Source organism: Saccostrea echinata, unplaced genomic scaffold (genome assembly GCF_033153115.1).
Source record: "Saccostrea echinata isolate AGI-Se365-2 ecotype Australia unplaced genomic scaffold, CSIRO_AGI_Sech_v1 ptg000081l, whole genome shotgun sequence".
Taxonomy (NCBI): Eukaryota; Metazoa; Mollusca; class Bivalvia; order Ostreida; family Ostreidae; genus Saccostrea; species Saccostrea echinata.
Genome location: NW_026889830.1, coordinates 872,639 through 900,467, shown reverse-complemented (window position 1 = coordinate 900,467; position 27,829 = coordinate 872,639). Strand labels below are relative to the sequence as shown.

Sequence of the window (27,829 nt, the reverse complement as noted above, 5' to 3'; positions counted from 1 at the left end):
TGTTAAGTCATGGAATCTAAATTGGCGATTTTTGGATTGTTTATATCACTTTATCTAGTTAATTATGTGCAAGGACAAGTTATATCTGAAAATATTCTTCAAATTCTCCAACGAACAACGGGATTTTCAAAGGTAAAGTTGCACGTTTTCATTCCGGGGAAAAGGTTCAGTATTGTTAGGTAAAGTTGTTTAATATATGGCGTATCCTTAAAGTTTGTAAAAAGAACTGGGTAAATGAAGATTACATTGGGCATTAGAACACTGTTGTTTGTTTTTTTACTTTGTACACAGACATTGTTAAATCTTGAAAGTGAAATTAATGTAAATTAAATAGTTGGTTAAAAAAGTTCAAGACACAACTATGAAGCTATTCTAGAAGTGGTGTAAATCAGATATTGATCCTCAAAAACTCGAAAGAACTTTAAGAACTTTAAAATCACCAAAGGACAATGTGTGTTTGGTGCCAAATTCGGCCCTGTGTCAGAATAAGATAATATTACTCAAAAGTCTTTGATAGAGTATATAATTTCATAAAATTAGGCAAAAAAAAGTCTTGTTTCCTGCTACCCGACCGACCCTATTTGTGTGCGACTGACCCTAATTTTTTTTTTAGTTTGGAAGAAAAAAAATGGGAAAATCTGGAACTTCATTATTCTGTCACTGTTTTCGGTTTCCGTATTAATAAAAAAAAGCATCTAAAGAAATTCTATGTTTTAAGTATATACTTTCATAAATACCACTTGAGTTGTGCATTAAAAGACATGAATTTTAATTTCAAAAGACGATATTGACCTGGGACATGTTTAATATGATCTTATATTTGCTCATATCCAAAAAATGCCGTCGAAAAAATAATTAAAAAAAAAAAGAAAATGAAATAATTTTCCTTCCTACTTACCTACCCATTTTTTTCAGGCTGGTAGGAGAAAATAAGACTATTTTTTTGGCTTTATCAATATATGCATGTACAAAGCTTATTTATGTTTTATATAAACGTAAAAGTAGCTCAGTTTACGATAACGTTGCGATATTTGAACGTTGCTTTATGCGACGTCATGAACAAGAAGGGAACGTCATGTTTTAAAATAAATCCAGCTTACATATCTCATTATGTACGTTTATTAAAGCCTATAACATCAAAGCTTACGATTTTATTACACTTTATACAACAATTAAAATCTAGACTTTTTGATATCATAGACAGCTGCTTCTTATTAATAAAACGGTACTCGGAAATTTTAACATCTTGTGACTGGTCATGAGCAAAATTATTTCGTTAAAGACCACTCTGATTGTACACACAAGTTCTCTAAAGTTCATATTAAAAAAAATGCTGGAGTTTCTCACCGACAACATTTATGAAGTCTTCGGAGACCAAGTTTTTAAACAAACTGTTTGAATTTGATGGGCACAAATTGTGCTCCTTTATACGATGATCTGTTTTTTTTTATATTCCTAAGAAGCATAATTTATTCGAAAACTTCTACACGAGAAGAGGAAAACACTAGCTGTGGGTTTAAATTCGACATTCAGATATATCGACGTTTTATCAATAAACAATAGTTATTTTAATTTCATTCATATGTCGACTCAATATATCCCAGTGAACTCGAAATTAATTATATGACACCACAGAGTGTGCCGCATCTGTTTCATATTAAGATGTTTTACTGACTATACACGATAAAGGCCAATTACCAACTAAATTGTATGACAAACGAGATGCCTTTAGCTTTTCCATCGTCCACTTTCTTTACTTATGTAGTAAAAATGAATATTATGTACGAAACAACCTCAGAAATAAATATGTTCTGGAACGCATGTCTACAAGTTATTTACAGTTATTTTTTCTGCAACGAAATAGAAGTTAGTTTGTCTGTGTTTGTGTTTTATATTACACCTCTTCATCCCACCTTACTTCTGCCATTGCTTACCACAGAAATATTCCCTACTACAGGAACAAAACAGATTATCTTTTCCTCTTCACTTGTGCTTCTGTAATAAGGCCTTATTAGAAAACCTTTGTTCATGTTCATTTAACCATTGCCTGTACATGTATTTCAATTACTATCTTGACACTCGTACTTCGAAGCTTTGGTTTATGTATGTAACACTGCTATATTTGTACTTATAAAATCATAAATGTATTTATAGAGCTATCTATAATGGTATGTTCCTGAGAAAAAAAGGAAACATCATTCATTTATCTCTACAATTGGCCACGAATCACTGCACACACTTAATATTTTATTTGAATAAAACATGGCATAGGGAGTGACTGGTTCGCGACGATAAATACACTATCCGCGAGGTTGAATTGCTGCCGAATCTCAAGCATGCGTTTTAAAGTTGTTTAGAAATATAGATGTAAGAATTTTATCTAAATATTACATGTACTCTCTTCGTTTAAAAAACATTCAAAATGGCCACTGAGTATAAGCAGAAAGTCCTATTAATTTCATGCAGTTAAGATATATTTTAAACAACAAATCTGGTAAGACCTTTCATATGCTCAGTTTATTATTAGGTGGAAAATGCGGGGAATTCTTTTAAATTCAATTGAGTCAATAGCTGATATTTTTATTTTTAAGCAGATTTTGAGCCTCTTTGTTCTAAGTGATTTTCTGTGAAATTAATACACTTTTACTCTACAAAAAATCGTATTTAAGACTAATAAATTTTTTATGAGTTCCGTATTCTACAAAACCCCTTGTTTTTCTTTTAAATGATCGAAAATGTTCCATGTGTCCGCTGTTGAAAACGCCGAAGCGTTCAATTGAGTGTTACAAATATATTGAAAATGAGTCGTTTCAAATTACGTGTTCTAGTTTTTCTCCTCTAATACAATGTAATGTATTTAGATCTAGATCTTTGAAAGGCTCAGATTTTAACTATTTTATAAATCCATAAATATACCACAGTGGAATTCATTTTCCATACAAAACATCTTTTTGCATTTCTATCCAGTCAGAATTGACTGGTACACGTATACTTTTTATATAATCGTAAAATAATTATGATGTTGGAAAGATAATTGTCTATTCCCAACTATTCAATTTCATGTCCAGTGTTCATATATTACAACATTATAATAGCATGGTCATTTCTATCGCCTATAATAAAAATCACACTAATATTTGAAATGAGGCAATTTTAAATAGTTCGTGGAATTAGCTTTTAGAAGACAAATTTAAACAATCAGAGGATAAAAGAGAATTTTGAAGTAGAAAAAAATAATTGTTATGGACCAAAGATTAAAAATCTATCAAAAAAATGTAGTATTCGTAACAAAGAACAATCTTCGATTATGGGTGATTTTTTTTAATTATTATTATTTTTCATTACAAGTACCGCCGCTGAACATTCTTGTAGCTTGAGGAATTTTTCACATTCTATTTTATCATTCTCAGAAAATACGCATGAAATATTTGTTTGTTCATTCGTTGACCAATCAAGCTCCTGATCTTATTTCCCTTACTTTTTTTTCTTTTCATATAGTCTCTCCAGTTTATTTTCTTATTCCTCCATCATATTGATATTTAAGTGATGTTGTTTTTCTTTTTTCTATGCTTAATATATCTATGTATTTTTTGTTTTTACTTTTTTTTTTTTGCCGAAGGCCCAAGTGAGCTTTTCTGATCAAAGAGTGTCCGGCGTCCGTCTGCTGTTTGTCTTCCGTCGTTTGTCCTCTGTCGTCTGTAAACTTTTCACACTTTCCACTTCTTTTTAAGAACATATGAGCCAATTTCATTCAAACATGCCACAAATCATCTTTGGGTGAAGAGGATTTATGTTTTTTCAAGGGGAGATAATTAAGAATTCGTGAAAATTTGGTGGCATCATTTAAGAATCGTTTTCTTAAGAAGCCCTAGCCAAGAAAAGATAAAACTTATGTGAAAGCTTTATTACATACTCTAGATTCAAGTTTTTTTTTCATATCATAATCCCCGGGGGTAGGGCGGTGCCACATGTGGTGGTCGAAGTTTTACATGAGACTATACAGGATATGTCTTTAAAAATCTTCTCAAGAACAGCAAAGCCATGATAAGTCATATTATTACAAAAGTATCCTCACTTAGTGTAGATTTAATTTTGTTCGAATCATGACCCCTGGGGGTAGGGCAGGGCCACAACAGTGGGTCAAAGTTTATCATAGGAATATATAGGAAATATCTTTAAAAATCTTCTTCTCAAGATCAGCTAAACCATTATTAGTCATATCGATAAAGAAGTATCCTCAGGTAGTGTAGATTAACGTTTGTTCAAAGCATGACCCCTGGTGGGTAGGGCATTTTTAATGGCGTCACAGTTAAATGTGTAAACTGAAACCTTGCAAAACAATTATAAAGGTGCAGTAGTTATAAAGGAAAATTGTATTTACCATACAGATCTTGTGTATGGTCCTATTTTTTTCTTTTGTCAATAAAATAAGTTCAATGTCAACAATTATTTTAACTTTCAGTTTGCACAGCTAGTTACTCGGGCACAACTTACGAGTTTCTATGAATCTCCGACTACTATGACCGTGTTTGCGTTTAAAGACATTGCTTATAATCAGCTGCCATACAGAGAACGAAATATAATAGACAGCTACACGGAAACAGAGCTCAAAGATTACCTCAAATTCTGTACAAGTAAGTTTTTTTAAAAGGGATTATTACATAAACATATTAAGGCCAAGCATAAAAAACAATTTTGCTTGCAGTTGCCGACCTATAATTTTTAGAGTGGGTAGGTAGGTAAGATTTTTTTTTTTTAAAAGAAAAAAAAAACATGCAAAAAGATTCAAGTTTCCAGGTTTTTAATTGGATAACAAATAATAAGGATCTTCACAGGGTTACTTAATATAAATAAGCTCCTATTTTAAGCACCTAAATGATAAAACAAGACGAAAAATAGAAATGAAACATTAAAAAACCTGAAAACTTGAAACAAACTAAAATGAATAAATAAATTTTTAAGAAAAATCAAAAAATGACTGAAAAATGTTTTACAATGCACGTCGGGTGCATTTTAGGTGGGTTGATAGGAAACTTTAATCAGACATTTTTATATTGTAGGCTTAATCTGAATGATTTTATTAAAATGATCAATTTTTTTATGAATCCCCATGATAAAGCTAATATTTTTAAAAACATTTGAATGAATTGAACCCAGATCTGAATCTGCCGACATATTTCATTTGATGCTGCCCGAGATAAGTAGGATGCAGACCTTGTTTTTATTTGGTGAATCTTCAAATAAATAATGTTTATTCGTAAACAGTAATGGCCAGGTAATTTCTGCCGAATAAAAAACAATTTTTTTCTAATGTAGCCTTGTTATTATGGTACATATGTGATAACTACTTTTACTAACAATGAAGGAAACAATTTTGACCTTCATAATGTTTTCCTGCATAATCAATATGGATAAAAACAGTTTAATAAGCAGTATGTGAGTTACCATTTTTGAAATAAATTTAAGGTTCAATTGACCTCTAATAAGAAAGGTAACTTTTACTTGGAAAATAATGTTATGTCATTTCTGTCAAATCCCACCACTCAATATGTTTTGGCTGAAATTGATTATTTTTTTTTTAAATATAAAATTGATTTCCTCCTAAACATCTTATAGATACAAAAAATATTTCATGATGATTTTAAGCATACAAAAATATTATCTGTGTTATTACAAATGTACCATTGAATCATGCATGGTTTTTAAATATATTGTCTTTCCCTATATATAAAGGGTTGGTATTTTTTTTATTTGAAATCAAAAAAAAGAAAACAAATTCCAACTTCTGATTCAATGTGCTATTGATTGAAAACTTTTAAATTCACATACGTACACGTTTTCGTGGTCACTTTCATTTAGCACTTAAAGTATATACATCACTGAATTAAAAAGAATTAATAATGGTGATCAAAACTTTTTCATAACCACCATCATAATTGTGCAGATGATCTATCATTACCTCATTATGTCCAATTTTTTGGAAGTCCCAAGCACTTTAAGCATTTTACCCTCAGTATTTGGACATCAAGAATATTTTTTTTTTTGTTTTGCACGAGCCCATCGAGTTTGAGGCACTGAGGCTTGACAGTATTTGGTACAACCGTCACAAGAATGGATCAAGAAAGAGAAAGGGGAGGGTCCAGGGCGTGTGAACCCCACTTTTTGCAGACTGAAAACATAACTTTTATACAGGGTGTTTCATAATATATGTATATTACATTAAATGATTTTGAATCTTTAATATGAAAAACACAATAAAAAGATACAGACAAGTGTTTTCATCAACTTGATGCATGTACAAATAAGATTCATTATATAAAATTAGAGTACCAACTAAAATATTAAACACTGGACGAAATCTCAAACATTAATGAAAATTAATGAAATTTCTAAATGATGTCATTTTTGTTACGTTGACTTTAAAAACGTCAAAAGCCCACATTAATGTTCTTAATTATCTCCACTATAACACATACAAAAGTTGCTTTTCGAAATTTCTATAACCTTGTCACACATTTTTGCTTCGATTTTTGGCTCCAGTCTTTGGCACCTTTTTTCAGCTCTTCCAAGTCTTCTTTATTAAATATTTTGGATATTCAACGTGTCGGCTTGAGTATCACTGAAGAGACATGATTTGTCAAAATGCGCATCTGGTGCATCAAAATTGGTACATATATGATTTACACTCCTCATTTGAAGGTTTGTTTCTTTTGATCTCATTCAGTATCTATGGTCTAGGATTGTAGACCCCCACAGAAAAAAGTCTAAAGATTGAGATTGGCGAATGCAGAGATCATACTCTTTTCCTGGGGTATTGCATTATTTAAAATTTGTAGGCTGATAACTTCATATCATATTTTGAAGTTCTATATACGATGAAACTGCTATTATTTCCAGCATCAATTTCTGAAAACATCCGTCTGACACTTTTCTCAGGAGTATGCTAAACTATCTAAGAGTCTCCACTTCACCAATTAAATCTTCACGATCGGTTCTTGAAGTTCGAAGGCTTTCTGGAGTAACGAGTTATTTATCGCATACTGCCCGTCCCTGTCCTTTAACCTTGTTACTAGCCTTCTGATAAGCATCCTAAAATGCTTCGGATCCATTCTTTTGGAATATTACCTTCACCAACTTCTGAATAAATATTGGCGATATGTATTTTAAAAAAAACGGCTTTACAATTCAGTAATAAGTTGATAAACTAATTCCATTTCGAAAAATATTTAAATTATGACATCGGCGTTTATGTCACAATTAATCATTGTATTATCATGATTTCCTTGACTTTTTCACGTGGAATTCAAATGCAGAATTTGATTTTAAAAAATGATATGTAGTTTGTAATAGAAATATGATAGATAATAAAATATTTAGATTTAAAAATATAACATATATAATGAAACACCCTGTATCAGCAAAAGAGTTCATAAACATGATGAAAATATTTTTAAAAAACTGTCCCAGGTCTCTGTAAGATGTTAGATACATATATCATGACAGGGTCAACCTCATTCTGGACTCCAGCCTAAAATAACCTTTAATACCTCAACCACTGAAGTTTGAGAAAGGCAGAGTCCCGAATGACATTGGGCCGATCATGCGTTTTGTTCATATAAATCTTTGATTATGAAAGTGAGAGGTCACACCAAGCTGAACAACTGGTACAATCCTCTGTAAACCAGTGTTAATTTATTTTGAAGAGCTTTTTATCTGGCAAACTTCTTCTCCCCCTCTGACTACTGGTTTGCACTCAGCCTACGGGGAAAGGCCGTTTTTACCCAACTTGTATAAATACAACAGAGAAGACACAACTCGTCTTGACCATTCCTTTATTAATTTTGAACAATCCATCATTATAATTAACAACTTCATACGGTATAATAAATATTATAAGAAACATTATAAAATATATTATCCTGTAAATAAAAAGAGCCATCTGAAACTTTAACCTTTTCTGTTAAAAATATGCGCAAGTGTACAAAAGTTTCTTACCTGTATAAATGCAAAAGAGAAGACACAACTCGTCTTGACCATTCAAAGACAAGGTCCCTCTCTCCTGCATTTATACAATCCGTACTTGTTAGATCTGCCCTATCCATATTTGTTATTTTATCAAAATTTTCAACTACAACCATCAATTTTACTTGCATTACTGTACCTTTCAATCCTTTTTACTTTTTATATGCACTTTAAAATTCCTATATTTGCCATGACCAAAAAGGATCTTGCGATAATCAAGTTACAACACACTCATGTAAACAAATACCCTAACCACATTTCACCGGTGAGAAGTTCAACCACCTGTGTCCAGCATCCATTTTTATTTTTATCTTATGCGATAGAAAAACATCCCCGCATGTACTGTGTTTCCCCTCAAAACAATAATATCTGTCATAGTCTATTTTTTTATGTAGATTTTCTTATGATACATATGTTAGGAGCATTTAAATGAGTTGGGTTCTGTAAAAACTTTGTTATATTAAATAATTTGTAAGATCCCACTCTCCTATTCATCCCCGTTGTAGATTCCTGGATTCACTTTAAGTAAAATATTAAATATCAGTCTGAAAATTATTTATTTATTTCAAAAACTTCTTATTTCTGTAGACACTGTAATCACAGAATACTTTTGATAATGTTTATTGGGTAATCATTTATGTCCGATTCAGAAATGAGAAGACATTGTTTAAATAACGATTTTAAGCAAACATGTCAAAGATGATCCTACATTACACATTACACTACATTACTACATTCCACTTTTCCCTATCACACTGACACTTAAGGAGTATTACAAATTGCTGTCCTTTAAAAAAGGACTGCAATACGTGGACCATATGCATGTGTTACTAAACGAAATTAAAGAAATCTCTAGATTTAGTAATCATACAAAAGTGTAATTAAATTTTTTTTTTTTTTACATGTATCTTGTATTTTTCATCGTTATTAAAGTCTGCTTAATTAGGCTGTAATGATTAAAAAAATCATGAACTTGAAATGATATGAATATGAAATGTTGATCTAGGTATCTATCATAATTGTAATCTGTAATGTGGCCTTTAAAATTAACAACAGAATTAAAAGAGGCGTGCATGTAACGTAATGGTTGAGTTTTAACTCCATTGGCGAATTCAGGGAGGGAGGTGTTTCCGGACGTTGGAACCCCCTTTATTTTTGCAGAAAGAGGAAAAGTGAAAGAGAATGTTTTTTTTCTGTAATATGGATATTTTTACGTCTAGTATTTTCAATAAAATAAGTACTTCAATCTCTGCCCTTTCTGCTCTCTAGATAAGAGTTTTTCTTATTGCTCTCCTCCGTGTACCTCCACAACCTCGGCCCCGTGCCTCGACCACCCACACGTAACATGAAAATCTTCGGAAGATTCCGGCGAACGTACGGCTATGCCATTTTTGGACCATCTTCTGAAGTAACTAACTTTAAGAAGTATGCATAAAAAGCCATGAAAGGGAGTATGCATAAGAGAATATTTTTCTCCTTATATTATGGGGATGTTTTAATCAATGAAGAGAAATTTTCAAAATGTCCTCGTAGTATATGGGGGAGGTGGGCTCACTTTTTCTACAAAAAATAATCTTTTGTTATAATTTTAATATCTAAGTTTTGATTTGCATGGGGAGCTCCCCCGCACACTTTGTTAATAGGTTTGAAGGTTAAAAATATGGAGAATCACACATTTTTAAAAAATCAAAATGTACCGAAAAATTAGACGAGCCCCCCCCCCCCCCTCCCCGAAATAGGATTTTACAGTGTGGTGCACATGTTGTTATTTTCATTTTATTAATATATTCATTTATTTTTTTTGCTTGTCAACTCTTTTTGGAGGTTGCCCCTCCCTCCCCTTTTTGAAAATCGTTGCTACAGGCTTGAATTTAAGTGCCTGCGGCATGACCTAGAACTCCCCCCCCCCCTCTTTTTTTTCAAAAACTGCTGGATCCGACCCTGTACTCGAGCACTAAAGGGTCTCGAGTTATCTAAAGCGATGCTAGGTTATCGATAAATCGATCAATTTAAATACACAAAAAAGATTAATTTTGTGTATTTGTTTCTCTGTCTCTTTTCAAATAACGGAATGGTTAATATACAACACCTGCAATCGTAACTTCTCGGCAAAACAACGTGGCTATTTGGTCTTGCAAGTACAGATGTGTGCACTGTTTCCTAGTGACGCTTATAAACTGGTTACGTATTTGCTACGGACATGAAGAACTATACACCAGTTTTATAACATGTGCAGTTTAAAAGTCGAATATCTTGAATATGGGGTAACCCATATCTATTTTTGTTACAACGACCGTCAATGCACCCATAGACGAATTCATTGATTACTCTGAAAATGTGGCACGGGTTAACCTTTCGTTAAGATCTGCCTGTTTTGAGTGATAGCACTTTCATAGCAAAATTGTTAAATTTTATCCCCGATTGGCCTATAATTTTATGATAAACGTGATGACTTTAACTTTTCAATCGTCAACTTCCCTTACTTATGCAGCAATATACCTTCATCACCTGCATACGGGGTATATATCTCTCAGTTGATTCGATACGCAAGAGCATGCTCTATGTATGTACAATTTCTAAAACGAGGTAAATTATTGACAAATAAGTTGATAAAACAAGAATATCAGCTGTCTCGTTTAAAGTCATCATTTCGTAAGTTCTATGGTCGATACAATGACCTTGTCAGCAAATACAATTTATCATTGAGTCAAATACTGACTGACGTTTTTCATACTAATTGTTAGGCCATTATTTACACACTGAATTGCCGACGGATTTTTCCGTTATTTCCCGATCATGACAAGGAGCACACGGCGGGTGTGACCGGTCGGCAGGGGATGCTCACTCCTCCATGGCACCTGATCCCACCTCTGATGTTTGGAGGTCCGTGTTTGCTCTGCTCCTATTTCGTATTGTATAATGGACTTTTGAGCTTGAATACTGTTCGTTATCTCCATATATTTCATCATTTAAAAAATCGGGCTATTTCGATACATGAAACCCATAACAGCTGGGACTAAACATCTGTACTAGATTTATACGGAAGATATTCTGTACTAGATTTATACGGAAGATATTCTAACATTGGAAAGATAGATGGTACACGTGTAGCACAGATCTGTAGTATGCAGAATTTTTTTTGATGTTTCTCCCTTTCCCCCACATGGATAAACGTTGCTACAGGCCTTTATCAAGCTATATTTGGATTGCTGCCTATCAAATTATTTTGCGAACCTTTATGCACAAAACTAATCCCGGTAAACATGGTAAAGACTATCTTAAAGTTTTAAAACTTAGTAGTTGAATGAAGTTTTAAATTCAACATGTTCAAGCTGCTAAGCTATCAATATATTAAGTTCTTCCTACTTATTTAAACTGCTTGTACCATAGAATTTAGTTTGTGTATAAGGATATATGTTTAAAAGAGAAATTCGGATTTTGGTTACGCCAAAGAATACATAAATACGATGTGCAGATTTTAGTGCGAGGTTTGCCAATGATTGGCATATTCTAATTCGAAGAGGGCGAATTGTTCTAAGGCAGGTTGTCTTAGAGGCGAACTCTCTAGCATTCTCGCACATGCGTAACCTGACGTAAGCCCATGGCATCCGGTTTAACCCCGCTTATATATTTTCTGCTTGGACATCAGGGTCCACGCAATAAACTCACAAAAGGCTTTATTTGCATGCATGTTTTTTACGCTTAAATACGATAGTCAGAAACATAAGCACAAGTTGGACAATATCTGGTATTCCTGCCTCCATCTTTGTGGTTTTCAGTCCCAGGAAACCGCGTACTCACAACTGCCATCCAGGACAACCAGTATGTGCGGAGCAGTGACTCCAATGGCGACCGCCTCTTTTTCAATCGCGTCCAGAGAATGGACACTGTAAGTGACGTTTTATTTCCTTGTATTCGGAACACATAGTGGGCAGAGTATTGTATTTTAATTTTACAGTCTATGGAACGAGACTAACAACAGGTTCCATGAGGGATAGTATACAATTCCACAGAATGGACTTCAATCTCAGCTATGTTTCGAACCAAAATGGAAAATTCGCTATTAGTAGCCTCTTAATATTTATTATTTAAAAAAAAATCTTGTTACTAAGTAACTGTATACATGTAGCAAAAGTAATATAGATATCCATAATTGATAGATCTGTGCCTTACTCAGTACCATTTATATCGCATGTATCAGCTCTCTGTCACGTGACTGGTATAAAAAAAGAATTGTTAAGCTGAATGTAGAAAATGGGGCTAGTGCAAGGGCATACGCATGCTTTTTGAGAAAAAAGAATACACATTAAGAAATGTTTACATTGTCTCCTCAAAAAGTGCTGGCAGCTAGTTTGTGCTGTTTGGGATGTACTTGTAATTTTGTCGAAAATGCGTAAAGTAGCTAAAAATTCCTACTTCGCTTAAATTCTTAAATGAATAAATGCTAAAATTGTCGCCCGCGTGGCGCAGTGGTTAGAGCGTTCGCTCTAGAGTCGCGGAGTAAAGAGTTGATCCTTACGTCGCGGGTTCGAATCCCGCTGTGGGACGTGGAGACTGGTCCTTCGAATGAGACCGTATAAACCGAGGTCCCGTGTCGCAGTAGGAACTGGCACGAAAAAGATCCCTCACTGCTTAATGGCCCTGAGTGCCGAGTATAGGTCAAATAATCTCCGTGAAAAAAAAATGGCAAAGAATTACTGCATATGGTAAGTGGAATTTTTAGTGAATGAGACGCAAACTTAGCGATTTATCACAAAATTTTTAGTTGATTTAAGTTCAGAAACAAGGCCATGACAATTGATAAGGAATAAACTGTGTGCAATATTCAATTTTAGAGATCGATATTGAAAGCCTCGCTATTTATGCCAAAATTAAATCTTGTCAAAAATTCTGCTTATACAGCAAATATAATTATAAACATGAATTTATCTCTACAAGAGATATTTCTCTTTCCGTATGGACTATGAACCTAGAAAAAAATTATTGAGAATTATATATATATGGTGGGGAGAGGGGCTTAGTTCACACTTACACAAAGAAATTAAAATTTTTTGATTCTGAAAGTTTTTTTGACATGGTAAAAGATAAAGTGTAAACTTGCTCAAATCTGCAAAAAAAATCCCCCGAACACCCCCCTTTCGGGTGCAAACCTGGCCTCAAGACCATAAATTGAGAAAAGACTTAAGTCAAAATTTCAAATCTATATAACTTTCTAAATAATTTTGATTATAAAATAAAAATTTTCATCATATGTTTGAATTTAATTGTTATGCAAAACTGCAAATTCTTAAGCTAATACAATACATGAAACTTAAGATATTAAAAATCAATTTGATTGATTGAAGTCTGTTCTCATTTTATGGCCTTGGGGCCTGCACATTTTAAGTAATCCGTAAATTTTAACGAAAAGGCTTTAACTCGCGCCTGTCTTTGACTCAAAGAGGGTGTTGCAGTTCTTTTGTTATTTTTCCTAAAGTTGTAGCAGTATAAAAGAAAAATTTTAAGTGACAGAAAACGGTCTTAATTTTTTTCAGATACAACGGTATATACAGCACAATGTAGAACAATATTTAGAGACTGCATATCGACTTCCAATTTGCCATTAAATGAAGTTTAAATTAGTCACATAGCAAAATAAGTCAAGTTTTCTGTTTTTCAAATAGGGAATCCCCATTGTTCTGAAAAATTTCCTCCCTGAAACAGAATGAATTTGATTTACGCATAAAGAGAAAGGATTTTTCTTCAAAATTGCCATTTCCGATTTTTGTTTCAAAGAGGCATATTTTTTTTTAAATCGCAAAATTCGAATAAAAATTATTATCCATCCGAAATGCAAAATGTGCACATAAAATGGCACACGATATTTTACTGTCGGAGCTGGTCTAGTAGTAAATTGTGTGGAATCTTTGCGAAGATTCTTTTACCTGAGAATGGGTTCCAAACCTGGAATGACTGGTATATATATATATATATATATATATATATATATATATATATATATATATATATATATATATATATATATATATATATATATATATATATATATATATATATATATATATCTTATAGAATAGAAGTACAATGTAACATCTCTCTTGATAGACAAAGAGAGAGGGAGAGAATGTCAGAAAATTAATGGGTACTATTTTAAATGCATGCAGAATTAAATTGTTTTCCTTGATATTGTGATCTAAAACTAATAAGACATATATTTAATGTTATTATTTAGTGGTGATGTCTCAAAAAAAAAAATAAAGTGCTATCATTTCTATCATTTTAAATAATTTAATTTTTTCATACGCATTTCGTTTCATTATTGTTCTGTTAATTAATGGCTCAGATTTGACTTGAAACAACTAAATAGAAATGACTCAATGGAATTTCTTGGATATTGCATTAACAGTGTGCTTATTGGACACATTTTTATATATTGAAAAAAAAATTAACACACGCTGTCTACAGTACATCTTTTAAAATGATGTGCGAGGCGCACTTGCCATTAATTGTGCTTTTTATCATTCTTTCTTTTCTCGTGCAATATGGCGACAGTGACCATAGCTGTGAAAAAAAGTTTACTTACAAGTCGCCAGTCTATGTTTGGAAAAAACTATGCACGAAATAAACGTAAAATGTGCAGTGTTTTGTAATAACAAGCTGGACATACCGGTCGTATAAATAAAGTCATCTACGTAGCATTATCTATATTTAGAGATAACTCTTCATCCGTCGTGGGTATTTAAATATCCTTCTCAATTTAGGGAATAATTAAGAGTTTCTGCAACACCATCTTTCACATTTCAATGACTTTAATGGTGATGGACATTTTTCATATGTAGTTTTAGTATGCATTGAGTTAAACATACGTTGCAGGTGCCAGGAGGTGAAAGCATTCTCATTGAGGACAAATTTGAATTGAAATATTAAGAAAATTTTCAATATCTAATTGTTAAAAGGGAATTTCATTTCAGAAATAGGACAGTAGTATCATTTTATTATTATTTTATTTAAATATTTTCACCATTCACTAGTGCAAAAAATTTTGATGAACAAATTATATTAAACTAATTCTACATCATCTTTCTAAGAATCATTGAGTTTCTGTTGATTATTTTTTTTCAGTTTACTTTTTGACCCTATTTAGGCAAATTAGGTCTCGTTGTTATCAATGTAATTTTCATAGATAAGTGTGTAAATTGCTTTTTCGGTTAAAAAATATATTCAGCTTTTCATTGATTTTTAGCTCACCTCGACGAAGTCGAGATGAGCTTATGCTATACCCCCGGCGTTGGCGTCGGCGTTAGCGTCGGCGTCCCGGTTAAAGGTTTAGGAGCAAGTCCATTCCCAAGTATCTATAAGCCCTACCTGGACCATACTTGCATGGATGATGAATCTTGGGATGGACACTACCACACTTGCTTCGGATGCTGGATCTGACCTAGATTTTCCGGATGAATGACCAGTTTAATGTTTTTGGAGCAGGTCCATTCCCAAGTAACTATAAGCCCTACCTGAACCAAACTTGCATGAATGATGAATCTAGGGATGGACACTACCACACTTGCTTGGGATGCTAAATCTGACCTAGATTTTACAGATGAGTGACCAGGTTAAAGTTTTAGGAGCAGGTCCATTCCCAAGTAACTATAAGCCTTACCTGGACCAAACTTGCATGGATGATGCATTTAGGGATGCACACTACCACACTTGATTTGTATGCTGGTTCTGACCTAGATTTTCCAGATGAGTGACCAGGTTAAAGTTTTAGGAGCAGGTCCATTCCTAAGTAACTGTATGCCCTACCTGGACCAAACTTGCATGGATGATGAATCTAGGGATGGACACTACCACACTTACTTCGGATGCTGGATCTGACCTAGATTTTACAGATGAGTGACCAGAATAAAGGTTTTGAAGAAGGTCCATTCCCAAGTAACTATAAGCCTTACCTGGACCAAACTTGTATGGATGATGAATCTAGGGATGGACACTACCACACATGCTTCCGATGCTTAATCTGACCCTGATTTTCCAAGTGAGTGACCAGGTTAAAGTTTTTAGAGCAGGTCCATTCCCAAGTAACTATAGGCCCTAAATGGACCAAACTTGCATGGATGATGAATCTAGGGATGGACACTACCACACTTGCTTGGGATGCTGAATTTGACCTAGATTTTCCAGATGAGTGACCAGGTTTATGTTTTTGGAGCAGGTCTATTCCCAAGTAACTATAAACCCTACCTGGACCAAACTTACATGGATGTTGCATCTAGGGATGGACACTACCACACTTGCTTCGGATGCTGGATATGACCTAGATTTTCCAGATGAGTAAATTTTAGCCATATTTTAATCAAATTAGCATGGATGATGTATCTTAGGATGGACACTTTCAGACATGTTTTGGATTCTGAATCTGACCTGCATTTTCCGGATGAGTGACCAGGGTAATGTTTTTGGAGTAGCTATATAATATTATGGCATGTTATTATTAAACTTGCATGGATGGTGCATCTAAGGATGAAAACTTCCAGACTTACTTTGGATGTTGGAACTGACCAAAATTTTCTTGATTAGTAAACAGGTTAAAAGCTTTTTGAGCAATTTTCTGTGCGGATTACTTTTCAAGTAACTATAAGTCCTTCTTAAACCAAACTTGTATGGATATTGATCTTGGGATGAACACTAACTAGAAAAAAATATGATGTGAGATTTGTCTTACTTATAGATAACCTTCGTTGATATGAGCCTCGTAGTCTTTGATTACCTATGTTTTAAAAATTTTATTCTTATGTCTTAATAATTATTGCACATTTCTGCACCTGGAAATTTTAATTTCAAAAAGATTTTTTAAAAAAAAAGACAATATTTTTTTCCTATGGTCGAATTGTGATACAAACACTATTAAATTAACTCTACAACATGAAATGTATGGAGATTACGGAAAGTATTTAAACTCAAAAGTCAATTAAACAGTAAAAATTTTAGAGCAGAACAAACACGGACCTCTAAAAAATCAAAGGTTGGATCAGGTGCCATGAGGAGTGAGTATCATCTTTGTAAGAAACATTGAATTTCTATTTATTACATTTTTTTTAGTTTACTTTTTAAACCTGTTAAGGCAAATTAGTTCTGGTTGTTATCATGGTAATTTTCTTAGATAAGTGTGTAAATAGCTTTTTTTGGTGAAGAAATATTCAGCCTTTCATTATTTTTTCCTTTTATTTTTATCATATTGTTTCTTGCAGATACTGAAATATCGTGAATAAAAGATGCCGCGTATAATAGTTACTTTACAATACTATAAAGTTATTTAAAATTTAAAAAAAATAGAATTTTCCTTTCATCAAAAGGTGGGCTGATAAAAGATTTGATTCTTTTTACCTGTTTACTTTCAGACTTCAGCAGGCACGTTTGGACCAATTAAGTATTATGTCAATGGCGTGGAGATTTCGGAGGGAACAAATCGAGATATATCAGCTACCAATGGGATTGTTCATGGTCTGAATGGAGTCATGCGGAAAACAAGTAAAAAAACAGCATATGGGTGGATTCAAGATCCAGAAGATGCTACACAGAGATTTATGTATGTAATTATGGTAATTAATTCTTGTTACAGAGCAAAGTGTACTGTTAATTACTTTGCTTTTCCTTAATTACATGAACAAGTTTGCACAAAAAATTTTTTCTCATGTTTATTTTTTTTATAAGCAGCAACATGAGCAATATTCATCATTTGTGAAAAATTTATCATTTTGCAATACCAAATACTCTGTTTATTTTAACCAGCTTTTCTCATTGCATTTGGCATGGACTTCAACATTTGAAAATTTATGTAAACATGTAAGAAAGATATCATAGTGTGTTTAATGAGTTTGTGTCATTCGATTAGTAATTCATCTAATAAAACAATTATTACTGTTTTCAGTAAGTTCGATGACTTGGCAAACCTCATTGTGCAGTATAAACATCACCTTGGCTAAATCATTGTATTGACCTCAAAACAGCAATAATTCTTAAGTGTATAATGTATGCACTTTAGCATATCAATATGCACTGTCCTTTGTCGAATCCTATACAGCTGTAAAACAATTTTTATTCACTCGTGAGAAATATCATCAGATCTTGTAATTCCCTTTTAATAATGACTACACGTGTATATTCGTCTCCAAACTAATTATTGCTTATTTGTGTGGAATTCCTATTAGTATAATTGAAATATGGAGATTCAAGCTCAAAGTCCATTAAAACAATACAGATCGGACGTAGAGCAAACACGGACCTTCAAAAACATCAGAGGTGGAATAAGGTGCCATGGGGGAGTGAGCATCCCCTGCCAACCGGTCATATAAAAAATAAAAGGCTTTACATAAACTGAAATGACAAATTGTGATTTAAATTTCTGAATCGTTATACTGTGGAATCATTGGATTTTGTGGCTGCTAAATATTTGTGGAATTAGTGTGTACCCCGCATACAAGAATTCACATCCTCAATGAATTAATAATTTGGGTTTTAAGAGTCATCTTCTCTTTTGTAGATATGAATGAATGCACAAAATCACAACCCCTTTCGAACCTGATAAATTTAAGTAATCTACGAAAAATTGGCCCCCACGAATTTTAATGATTCGACAGTTGTTAATTTACTAAAGATGAGTTTAATTTCATTGACAGACTGGTAATTTTTATGAATTGAAATTGCAGGAGATTCATAGATTTGATGAGCTACCTAATTGTGTTGGACAACATCAATGATATTTCATCACCAGACAAGATTACCACCTTATTTTTTCCCAATGACAATGCAATGCAAAAGATTCCTACCACTCAGATAGACAGACTTAAGAATGATCCCACAGAATTACAGCGGGTAAATATAAACGTATTAGAACCAACATAATTACAACGGGTATATATCAAGTTTTCAGGACCCACAGAACTACAACGGATATTTTTAACTTATCTCATAATACAGAATTACAACGGGTAATATAAACTAATTGGATCCTACATATAATTACAGACTCTGAGTTAACATACACTTATTAGATAATCATATCACAGAATTTCAATGATGAAATAAACACTTAATTATCAGACAATTTCGCTGAATAGCATTGGGTAAATATACCAGTGTACATCACATTATCCTACAGAATTACAGCAGGTAAATATACACTTATCAGGCAGTGCTAAAGAATTGATGAGTAAATAATAATCAAATAATTTTATATTATTAGACAATCCCAAGGACTAACAGTATGTAAATATACACTTATCAGATATTCTCCCAGGAAGACACACTTTACAGACCTTACAGGATATTTTAATTCCAAGGCTTATCCCACCCTAACCACTCTTTGTTGCAATAAGATTGGCGCCTAGTATGTTGTTCTAATTTGAAACATTTTTTGTTAAAAAGCTGCATTAAAGAGTGAGACTCCTTGCAAAACACAAATGATTTAACTTAAAACTACATGTATTTTTTCTTCTTTTTCTTTTAATTTAGATTCTTCAAGCCCATTATGTTCCTAATAGAGCTATTTTCACAAACTGTATTTCTCACAATGAAGGTGTTACTAATGCCAAAGGTCAACCATTGACCTTCAGGAAGCCATCAGGTTACAATGGTAAGTTAGTTTGCAAGGATGCAAGGCTGTTGCTTGGGACATATGTCATATGAGGTGTTTGACTTCTCTATGCCAGAATTTTTTAGGTCTTGATATCAAGGGCCTAGAAGCCTTTACCAATTGGCAAAAAAATTGCTTAAAATTGGAAGAAAAAAAATTTGCCTAAATATTGGGTGGAAAAAACAAAAGCAGTGCATTAAGATAGAGCTTTTTTACTGAGGAATCATTAAAATTCATGGGGGTCAATTTTCGGTGGATTTTGTGATGTAAAATGTTCGTGGGGATGTAATTCGTGTATTCTTTTATACACTGTATCTTCAAAAGGAAATATGACTTTGTAAATTAAAGATTATTAAATCATGGAGGATGCTAATTAATGGAAGAGAGGTACCCACGAATTAAATCCAATGATTTTACAGTAAATAAGTAGAGGTCAAAATATTAGGTTCTTAATAAATTTGGGAATACAAATTTGAATGTATTGGACATGTTTCATGAACAAAAAAGGCTACCCTGCTTGAATTTTTTTCATTGTTGAAGTAAAAATTAGGAAAATGCCCGAATTTTAGCAAAAAATGGAAACGGATCTTTTTTTTTCAGCACCCTACAGACCTTAATAAAACCCTCCATGCATGTATTATCTCATCCCTTTTGCATAACCATGCATAATAAACAAATGATATGCATATTTTAGCTGTGGATAACTGAAATAAACATTTAAATTCAGCAAAAATTGAGCATACGTTTATATGAACAATGTCACTCTTTCAATTCAATGTAATTCTCTTTGTAATTCAATTTGGAAGACATTTTAGATCAAGATACACTATTAAATGTAAAAAAGTTTGTTTTGTCAATTTGTGAAATTACATTCAATTTTACAAAGAATAGAACTCATTTAAATCAACTTCTAACTCAGCATATTTTTCTGATCATGAGAACGGAGCACTATTAACAACATTACAGCATCAAAACCATAACATCTTCACAGCTTCTGGAAAAATGTTTCTGTCAACATTTCAACAAAGTTTTTGGCACCCTATCCAGCAGCCATTCATAAAAAGCTAGCATCTCTTTACCACTTCACATCTACATGTAATGATTGTTCGAATAGGAGAAGTTATTTGGTCAGTGTTTTTTTTATTTGTATTATTATCTTCATTATTTTTTTTTGATAACAGTAATAATACTTGAAATGGTTTACTTCCTGATTTCAGTATATGTCAATAGTGATGGGGTGAGTGCGGCCATTATTGAGGGAAATATCACGGTGTCTAACGGAGTGGTGCACGTGGTCGATCAGCTGCTGGGATTTGTTTACAATAACGTTCGTGAACAGATTCAACGAGAGGGAACGTATGTAGAATTTCTCTCGTAGGTCCTTGTATAAAGCTAATTGGGTTTAAGTTATGAAATGGGAGTTCTTTTCTTCTAGAAACTCATTTTTTTCTGAATTTCTATAAATCGTTCATTTCATTGAAATGATATCCCATCCCGACTTCTTTTGAAATAGATGTACAATCACACTTTATCATTCCATAATTAAAACAAGAAGTAGTGATGAATAACTGGTAGTTTGCTTTATTAATTACATTAATTTCATCAAATTAAACATGTTCACTGTAACCATGTTTTGAGTGATACTAAATGTCACATTATATATCTAAATTCATTCAAATTTTGTTTAGGTTTTGAATCATTTAATATTAATTTTAGGTTTTGAATCATTTAATATTTATTTTATGTTTTGTATCATTTAATATTTATTTTAAGGAAATTTGAACAGCTGATAAATCTCGGCACAGAAAACGTCAGGAATTCCTTGGTGCAGCCCTCAGGGGTAACTGTCTTCGTGCCTCTGGACGCCGCCTTCCAGAAAATCGCCAACATCCGCTGGGCCAACCTGAATAGTAACCAGACTTTAGTGGATATGGTAACTATCTCAATAATGGAGATTATACTAGAAATCTACTACTACTTGTATAGGCCAAAAAAAAAAAAAAAAAAAAAAAAAAAAAAAAAAAAAAGAAAAAAGAAAAAGAAAATACAACTGAATTTTGATATTTGAACACGGATATCTGGAATACCATGAATATGTTGAAATGATTTGGAAGTCCCAGCAACTTATTCTTTAAGTAGTTTACGCTGGATAATTCGAATCGAAGTTTTTTCTCTGCCCCATTGAATTCAAGATAACAAGGTTTGACTATATCTATAGATTTTTGGTACTGCCATAGTAGGCAGATCCAATTTTTTAGCTCTACTGGTCAGAGACCAGAAGGGAATTAGATTGTCTTTCAAGCATGTTGTTGATCCATGGTCAAATACCAGCATTGCTCCATTCCTGGGTTGTAGGCACTGTGGCTACGATAGTGTACACAGAGCTGTCACAAGAACAATATGCTGTTCTAGGGCTATGTATGATAACAACCAGTAATTCAAGTAGTGCGTTTTTTAGATCTTAAGATATGTGATTATTAGTTAGGCTTAATGCTATGATCTTTAACCCAGCTGGAGAAAATCTGTTGTTGTTTTTTTTTCAGGTGCTTCGACTGCATATTCTAGTACCCAACAACCCAATTATTATCTCCTCCTTGCCAGCGATGAGCGGATATGAGAGTCGTCAATACAGGCAAACCATGTATAACAATGAGATGGTCACCATTTATAATGAAAGAAATGGTAAATAATTACATGTTGTTTTAATTTGACTTTCATCAGATCTACAAAAGTTTGGACAAATTTTTAACAAGCTGGTCTCCCTCCTCCCTTTATAAAAAAAAGTATTGGTGTCAAAACTGAAAGATAATTTATACATGTATGATAAAAAATTAAAAAAAAATGATTTTGAAGACATGAAAGCATCCATGCTTATCCATTCTGCACCTTAAATCTCAAAAAAATTATTTTTTTGGCAAATGTGTTTAACAAATGTTTATGTAGAAGATTCAAGAAGGAGAAAACGTTGAATTCACAAAACACTCATTTATTATTAATTATGATATCTTTTAAAAGTTGCATAGAGTGATGGCTTATCTATTTCTATTTTTAGAAACCTGGGTACAGGGTGGTAACGTGAAGGCTCGCGTGATCAGACCGGACATAACGACCGTAAACGGCATGATCCATATCATTGACTCTGTACTGGGAATACCCTATCTGGATCTTCCAATGCTAATCTGCCATGACGTTTGGCTATTGTAGGTGTAGATAGGTCATGAACAATGAAGTTAAATAATCATTACATGCCTGAGATGGATTGACAAAAATATAAAATCTCAATGACCTCTTGTCATTTTTTATGCAACATGGTTATGTGTCAGAACATTACGTTGTAGTACTTTTTCGTGTTTCATTATAGGCGTACATATGACTACATGAGGAGAGTGGGACTAAAGAACTACCTTACGGACCGTAGATTTACAGCAGAGACGTGCAGCTTCGAAATTTATGGCTATCCTCCAAATTATGGATCAACCGTGCTCACTAACCAGGGAACCACCTGCCCTACTTACTGTAGCCAGGCCCAATATCAGAACCAGTACCCCTGTAACACAGCACAGTGTCAGACAAATACTGGTTCCACCACGTGTCCCACTTATTGTGCCCAGGCGAATTACCAGAACCAATATCCATGTAATACTGCTGTGTGTGCCAATACCAACACTGGAGGGGGAACAACCTGTCCAACCTATTGTTCACAGTCTCAGTTTGCAAATCAGTATCCGTGTAACTCGGTCATTTGTACGTCTGGGTCTAACTGTCCCCCCTACTGTTCACAGCCCCAGTACGCAAACTCCCAGCAATGCCTGAGTTGTAAAGGGGGATTAGCGAGCCAGTGTCAGTATATTAGCTACTGCAGTGATCCAAACAATGCCAACAAAAGTCCGTGCAACATGTATCCATGCAACATGCTAAATAGTTTGAACACAGGGTCGAAGGGTTCGTCAAATTATGATATGGGGTACTGCGGTTCGACCACTGTGGCGTGTGAATTCACAGTCTTTGTTCCTAATTCCAGTGCTATTGAATATTTTTCAGTGTCGCTTAATGGCAACAAAATTATGAGAGACACTCCAAGATTTCAATATGTAAGTGAAAAAATTGTAGTAAAAAAATATCTATGCAAGTTATCAATAAAAAATTCTTCTTTCAACCAACAATTTTCAAGAATACATAATTTAAATAATTGTATATATGTTTGCTTGTTTATTTATTGTTTAACGTCCCTCTGGAGAATTTTTAATGCACTAATATGGAGACGCCACACTTGCCGGTGGAGAGCTGCAATTTTGACCTATACTCGGCACTCAGGGCCATTGAGCAGTGAGGGATCCTTTTCATGCCAGCACTTACTGCGACACGGGACCTCTGTTTATATGGTCTCATCCGAAAGACCGGTCCCCACGTGCCACAGTGAGATTCGAACCCGCGAAGTAAGAAGCAGCTCCTTACTTCGCTACTCTAGAGCGAACGCTCTAACCACTGCGCCGCCCGGGCGACTAACAATTGTATATAAAGACACACAAAAAACTTCTAAATATGCTCTTTAATGTCATGCATTTTGCAATTTGAATTCTTAGAAGCACTTTTATAAATATCTCTTACATTATTAATGGTGATTTCTCCTTATAATGTGACAGAAATTAACGTGTATAAAAGTGTTTTATTTAATAATTCTAGAATGTAGAAATTTAGACTGTATTACTTTTATTTTTAGTTGTTTAAACGGCTCATTGTTCCTAGAAGAATCTATATAGAAAAAATGGGAAACGGAATCCACCAGATGAGAATGTTAAACGGGGAGACGATTAATCTTACAAAAACAAATGACAGAGGTAATAATCCAGGAGAACCTTGTTATCTCAAATTTAGTAGTCTCACTAAAACAAATGACAGACTTAATTATACAGCCAAATCTCGTTTTCGCACACCAAAACATATACGTAAGTCTTTTTATTGTCGAAGGAGTTTTCTTATGAAAACAAAAAATAAGAGAGTTCTTAATAACTGGAATTTACTTTATTTGCTTCTTTCACTTTACTGCTCTGTGTTATATTCTCTATAGGGATATCAGCCAAAAAAATATATTAAAAAAGACAAACTGAAATTTTTATCTATTTTTAGATGTGAGGATATACTTTGGAGGAGCATCAGCGAATGTTATTCACATGGATGAGGGGGCGACTAATGGGGTCATGCATATCATTGACCAGTTGTTATTTGTTCAGGAAGATCTTACAAGAAACATAGCATCATCGAGTAATCCTGAGAAATTTCAAGAGATTCTGGGATAATATTGATAAATCATGAAAACAAAACAAGACAAAGATATGAAAGTTTACTTATACAATTTATAGTGATATGCTATCAGAAAATATAACATATATATATATATATATATATATATATATATATATATATATATATATATATATATATATATATATATATATATATATATATGATTTGTTGTATTTCTATTGCATTACGTATTTTACCGTTTACTCAGAATTTACTCCAGTTATATTATTTCTGATTATTCCAATCAATTTGTTTTTGCATCTTTTTTTTTTTATCTTTCTAGCAAATTATAATGGAAATTCACATCATTACAGATGATACCTTTTTGTCTTGGGGAGAATGGACTTCTTGTAGTGTTACTTGTGGAAACGGTTCCCAACAAAGGCATAGGGAGTGTGGCGGATCCTGTTCTGGTTCGTCATCCGAATCAAGGACCTGTTATCCACGCTCATGTCCAGGTAAAATGAAAAAAAAAAACCATTACGTTGATAAGGCTTAATAGAATTATAGCTTGTTTATATCGGTTAGCCCATTTGTTTTCTAGTGAATGGTTTATGGAGTTCTTGGGGTAGCTACAGCCCCTGTGATAAAACGTGTACGCACGGCTGGAAAGTCAGATTCAGGAATTGCAGCAATCCTCAACCGGCACACGGTGGTCTTTCTTGCATCGGTGATTCATTGGAAGCTGTACGGTGTCCTGGTATAAATATACAGTTTTATAAAAGAATATAAAAATACTTAGTAGACGTATTCTTTATCAAGCTAGGTTTTGATTTCAAGTTGCAAAAAAAAAAAATCTAATCATGTATATAATACGGCATTTCTGTCACAATCAATTGCATGTGCAAAAATGATAAACACACTTGAGTACATTTTTTACATACATGAATTAATTGTATCCTTCGCTATCTTGAAAATGCTGGAGATAAGCCTATATAACGCAAGAATTTCAAATATAAGCTATATGTGAAAGTATTTTCCTACCTATATCGATTTCTTTTAAGAAATAAGATGTAACACAGACAAAACCCGAGCAAGATTAATAAATTATAGAGCTTATTCATGCAGAATATTTTCAGCTAATCCTAGTTAATCATTTAAGCTTGACTATTATATACACGATTTACAAATTCTGACAATTTACGGACGTGTATCGGAGAGAATCTCGCATTTTACATAATAATAATAACAATAATTTATATGGGATTTGAGAAAGGAATCACTATATAATTACAAATATTAACCATCATCGCAGCATATTCAACCTTCAAAACATATTTCTAATTTTTAACATGCAACAAGTTAAGAGGAATGGAACATTTATGACATATTTTCAAACAAACTATGTTGAAAGAGGCCATGGTACATCCATGACTATAGTACCTAAATTTGTACATGTAGTTGATGGACAATGTTCAGCATGGTCAAGGTCTGAAAAGTGTAGTAGAATTTGTGGAGCAGGGGTTCAGATAAGGATAAGACACTGTTTTAATCCTGCTCCTGGATACGGTGGTAACAACTGTTCTGGAAGGTCTATTGAGAGCAAACCATGCAGCCCCGGGAATCGTCCAAGTTTTCTCTTTTTGCTCCCTTCCTTTTACTTGTCATTGTTCCACGTAAACCAAGATGTATTTTTAATATTTTTTTCCTATCAAATTTCCGTAGTTTTCCATCCTTATATGTCTTTCTTGTGGTTTATATTTTTTCTTTTCGTTATTTCTTTCTTTATTGGCTTCCATAATACTGTATTTTAAAATAATAGCTTTAAATATTTCCAGACAAATCGTTCGTTTTTGAACATCATAATACAAATGAATGAACACCAATTGTAGTCAATGGTAATTGGGGTCATTGGGGTCACTTCCGGCCATGTGACATGTCATGCGGTGGGGGGATTCATATCCGAATGAGAAGATGTGACGACCCGCCTCCTTCTGATGGAGGGCTTCAATGTCCTGGTCAATCAATCCAAACCGAGGCATGCAACACTCAGTCATGTCCAGGTACAGTATAAATGAATCCTGCGCAATGGGAATTTTTGTGTACATTTTAAATCCTTTTTTTCTTGTTTCAATCATTTTCTTTGCATTATTTCAGATACCAGTCAACCAATTGATAGTGTGATCGGATAATATGTACCCGAATATTGTAACATATTATATAATGAAAAGGATATTCCCTTTAATTCTTTTTCTTTTAGGCAACAGATATTATATCTACTTTCTGATGATACAAATTTATCGAAAGGACTTTAAATCCTTAAACGAGGTTAGATATTTTACAAAGGTCCGTGCTGTGTCTCCATAGTGTGTTTCTACTTTTAGGAGAAAATCAAGTATTGAATCTCTAAATGTCCCCTATGCCCAACGTGGGCGCCATTGTCACAGCCTTGTATAGATATAAAGTTAACATAAAACACAACACGCCCGCTAGCGCTTGGTTCGATAATCGTATATTCTACGTTTATGGAATGAAATTTATACAGATCAAATAGATATTGAGTAAGAATTACAAAACTGGTCTTGTCAGAAGAAATGCTTATGTGGAATTTGAAAGCCATAGCTCCAACCGATCAAAAATTACGGGCAAGGTTAAAGTTCTTTTGCGAACAAACACGCAGACTAACAGGCAGGGCAAAAACTATATACCTAAAAATTTTCGACTAAGAGTTTATAAGATCTACTTGCCTACTTTTTTGTTTTACCTTTTAACGTAATGCAGTTCGAAAATAATAAAAAAGAAATTCTCAATCTTTACCAAAAATAAATTATTTAAAACCGTGTGTCTATTTTGCATTTTCACCATTGCTAAGTGCATAAATACGTGCATGATTCTAAAAGATGGTTTAAAAGACCAATACTTCTTTTACCT

General features: G+C 33.4%; 1 protein-coding gene across 1 annotated transcript; it reads left to right on the top strand.

Moving 5' to 3' along the window:
- Positions 1 to 27,138, top strand: LOC133176701 (uncharacterized). The gene is made up of 17 exons (XM_061311770.1): positions 1 to 132; positions 4,463 to 4,634; positions 11,802 to 11,911; positions 17,421 to 17,608; positions 18,729 to 18,894; positions 19,534 to 19,654; positions 20,872 to 21,010; positions 21,428 to 21,587; positions 22,198 to 22,336; positions 22,707 to 22,854; positions 23,016 to 23,745; positions 24,375 to 24,492; positions 24,782 to 24,916; positions 25,273 to 25,416; positions 25,503 to 25,658; positions 26,791 to 26,961; positions 27,056 to 27,138. Exons 1-17 carry the CDS (start codon positions 10 to 12, stop codon positions 27,088 to 27,090), a joined length of 2,955 nt encoding a protein of 984 aa, XP_061167754.1. The 5' UTR covers positions 1 to 9; the 3' UTR covers positions 27,091 to 27,138.
- Positions 27,139 to 27,829: the final 691 nt, after the last annotated feature.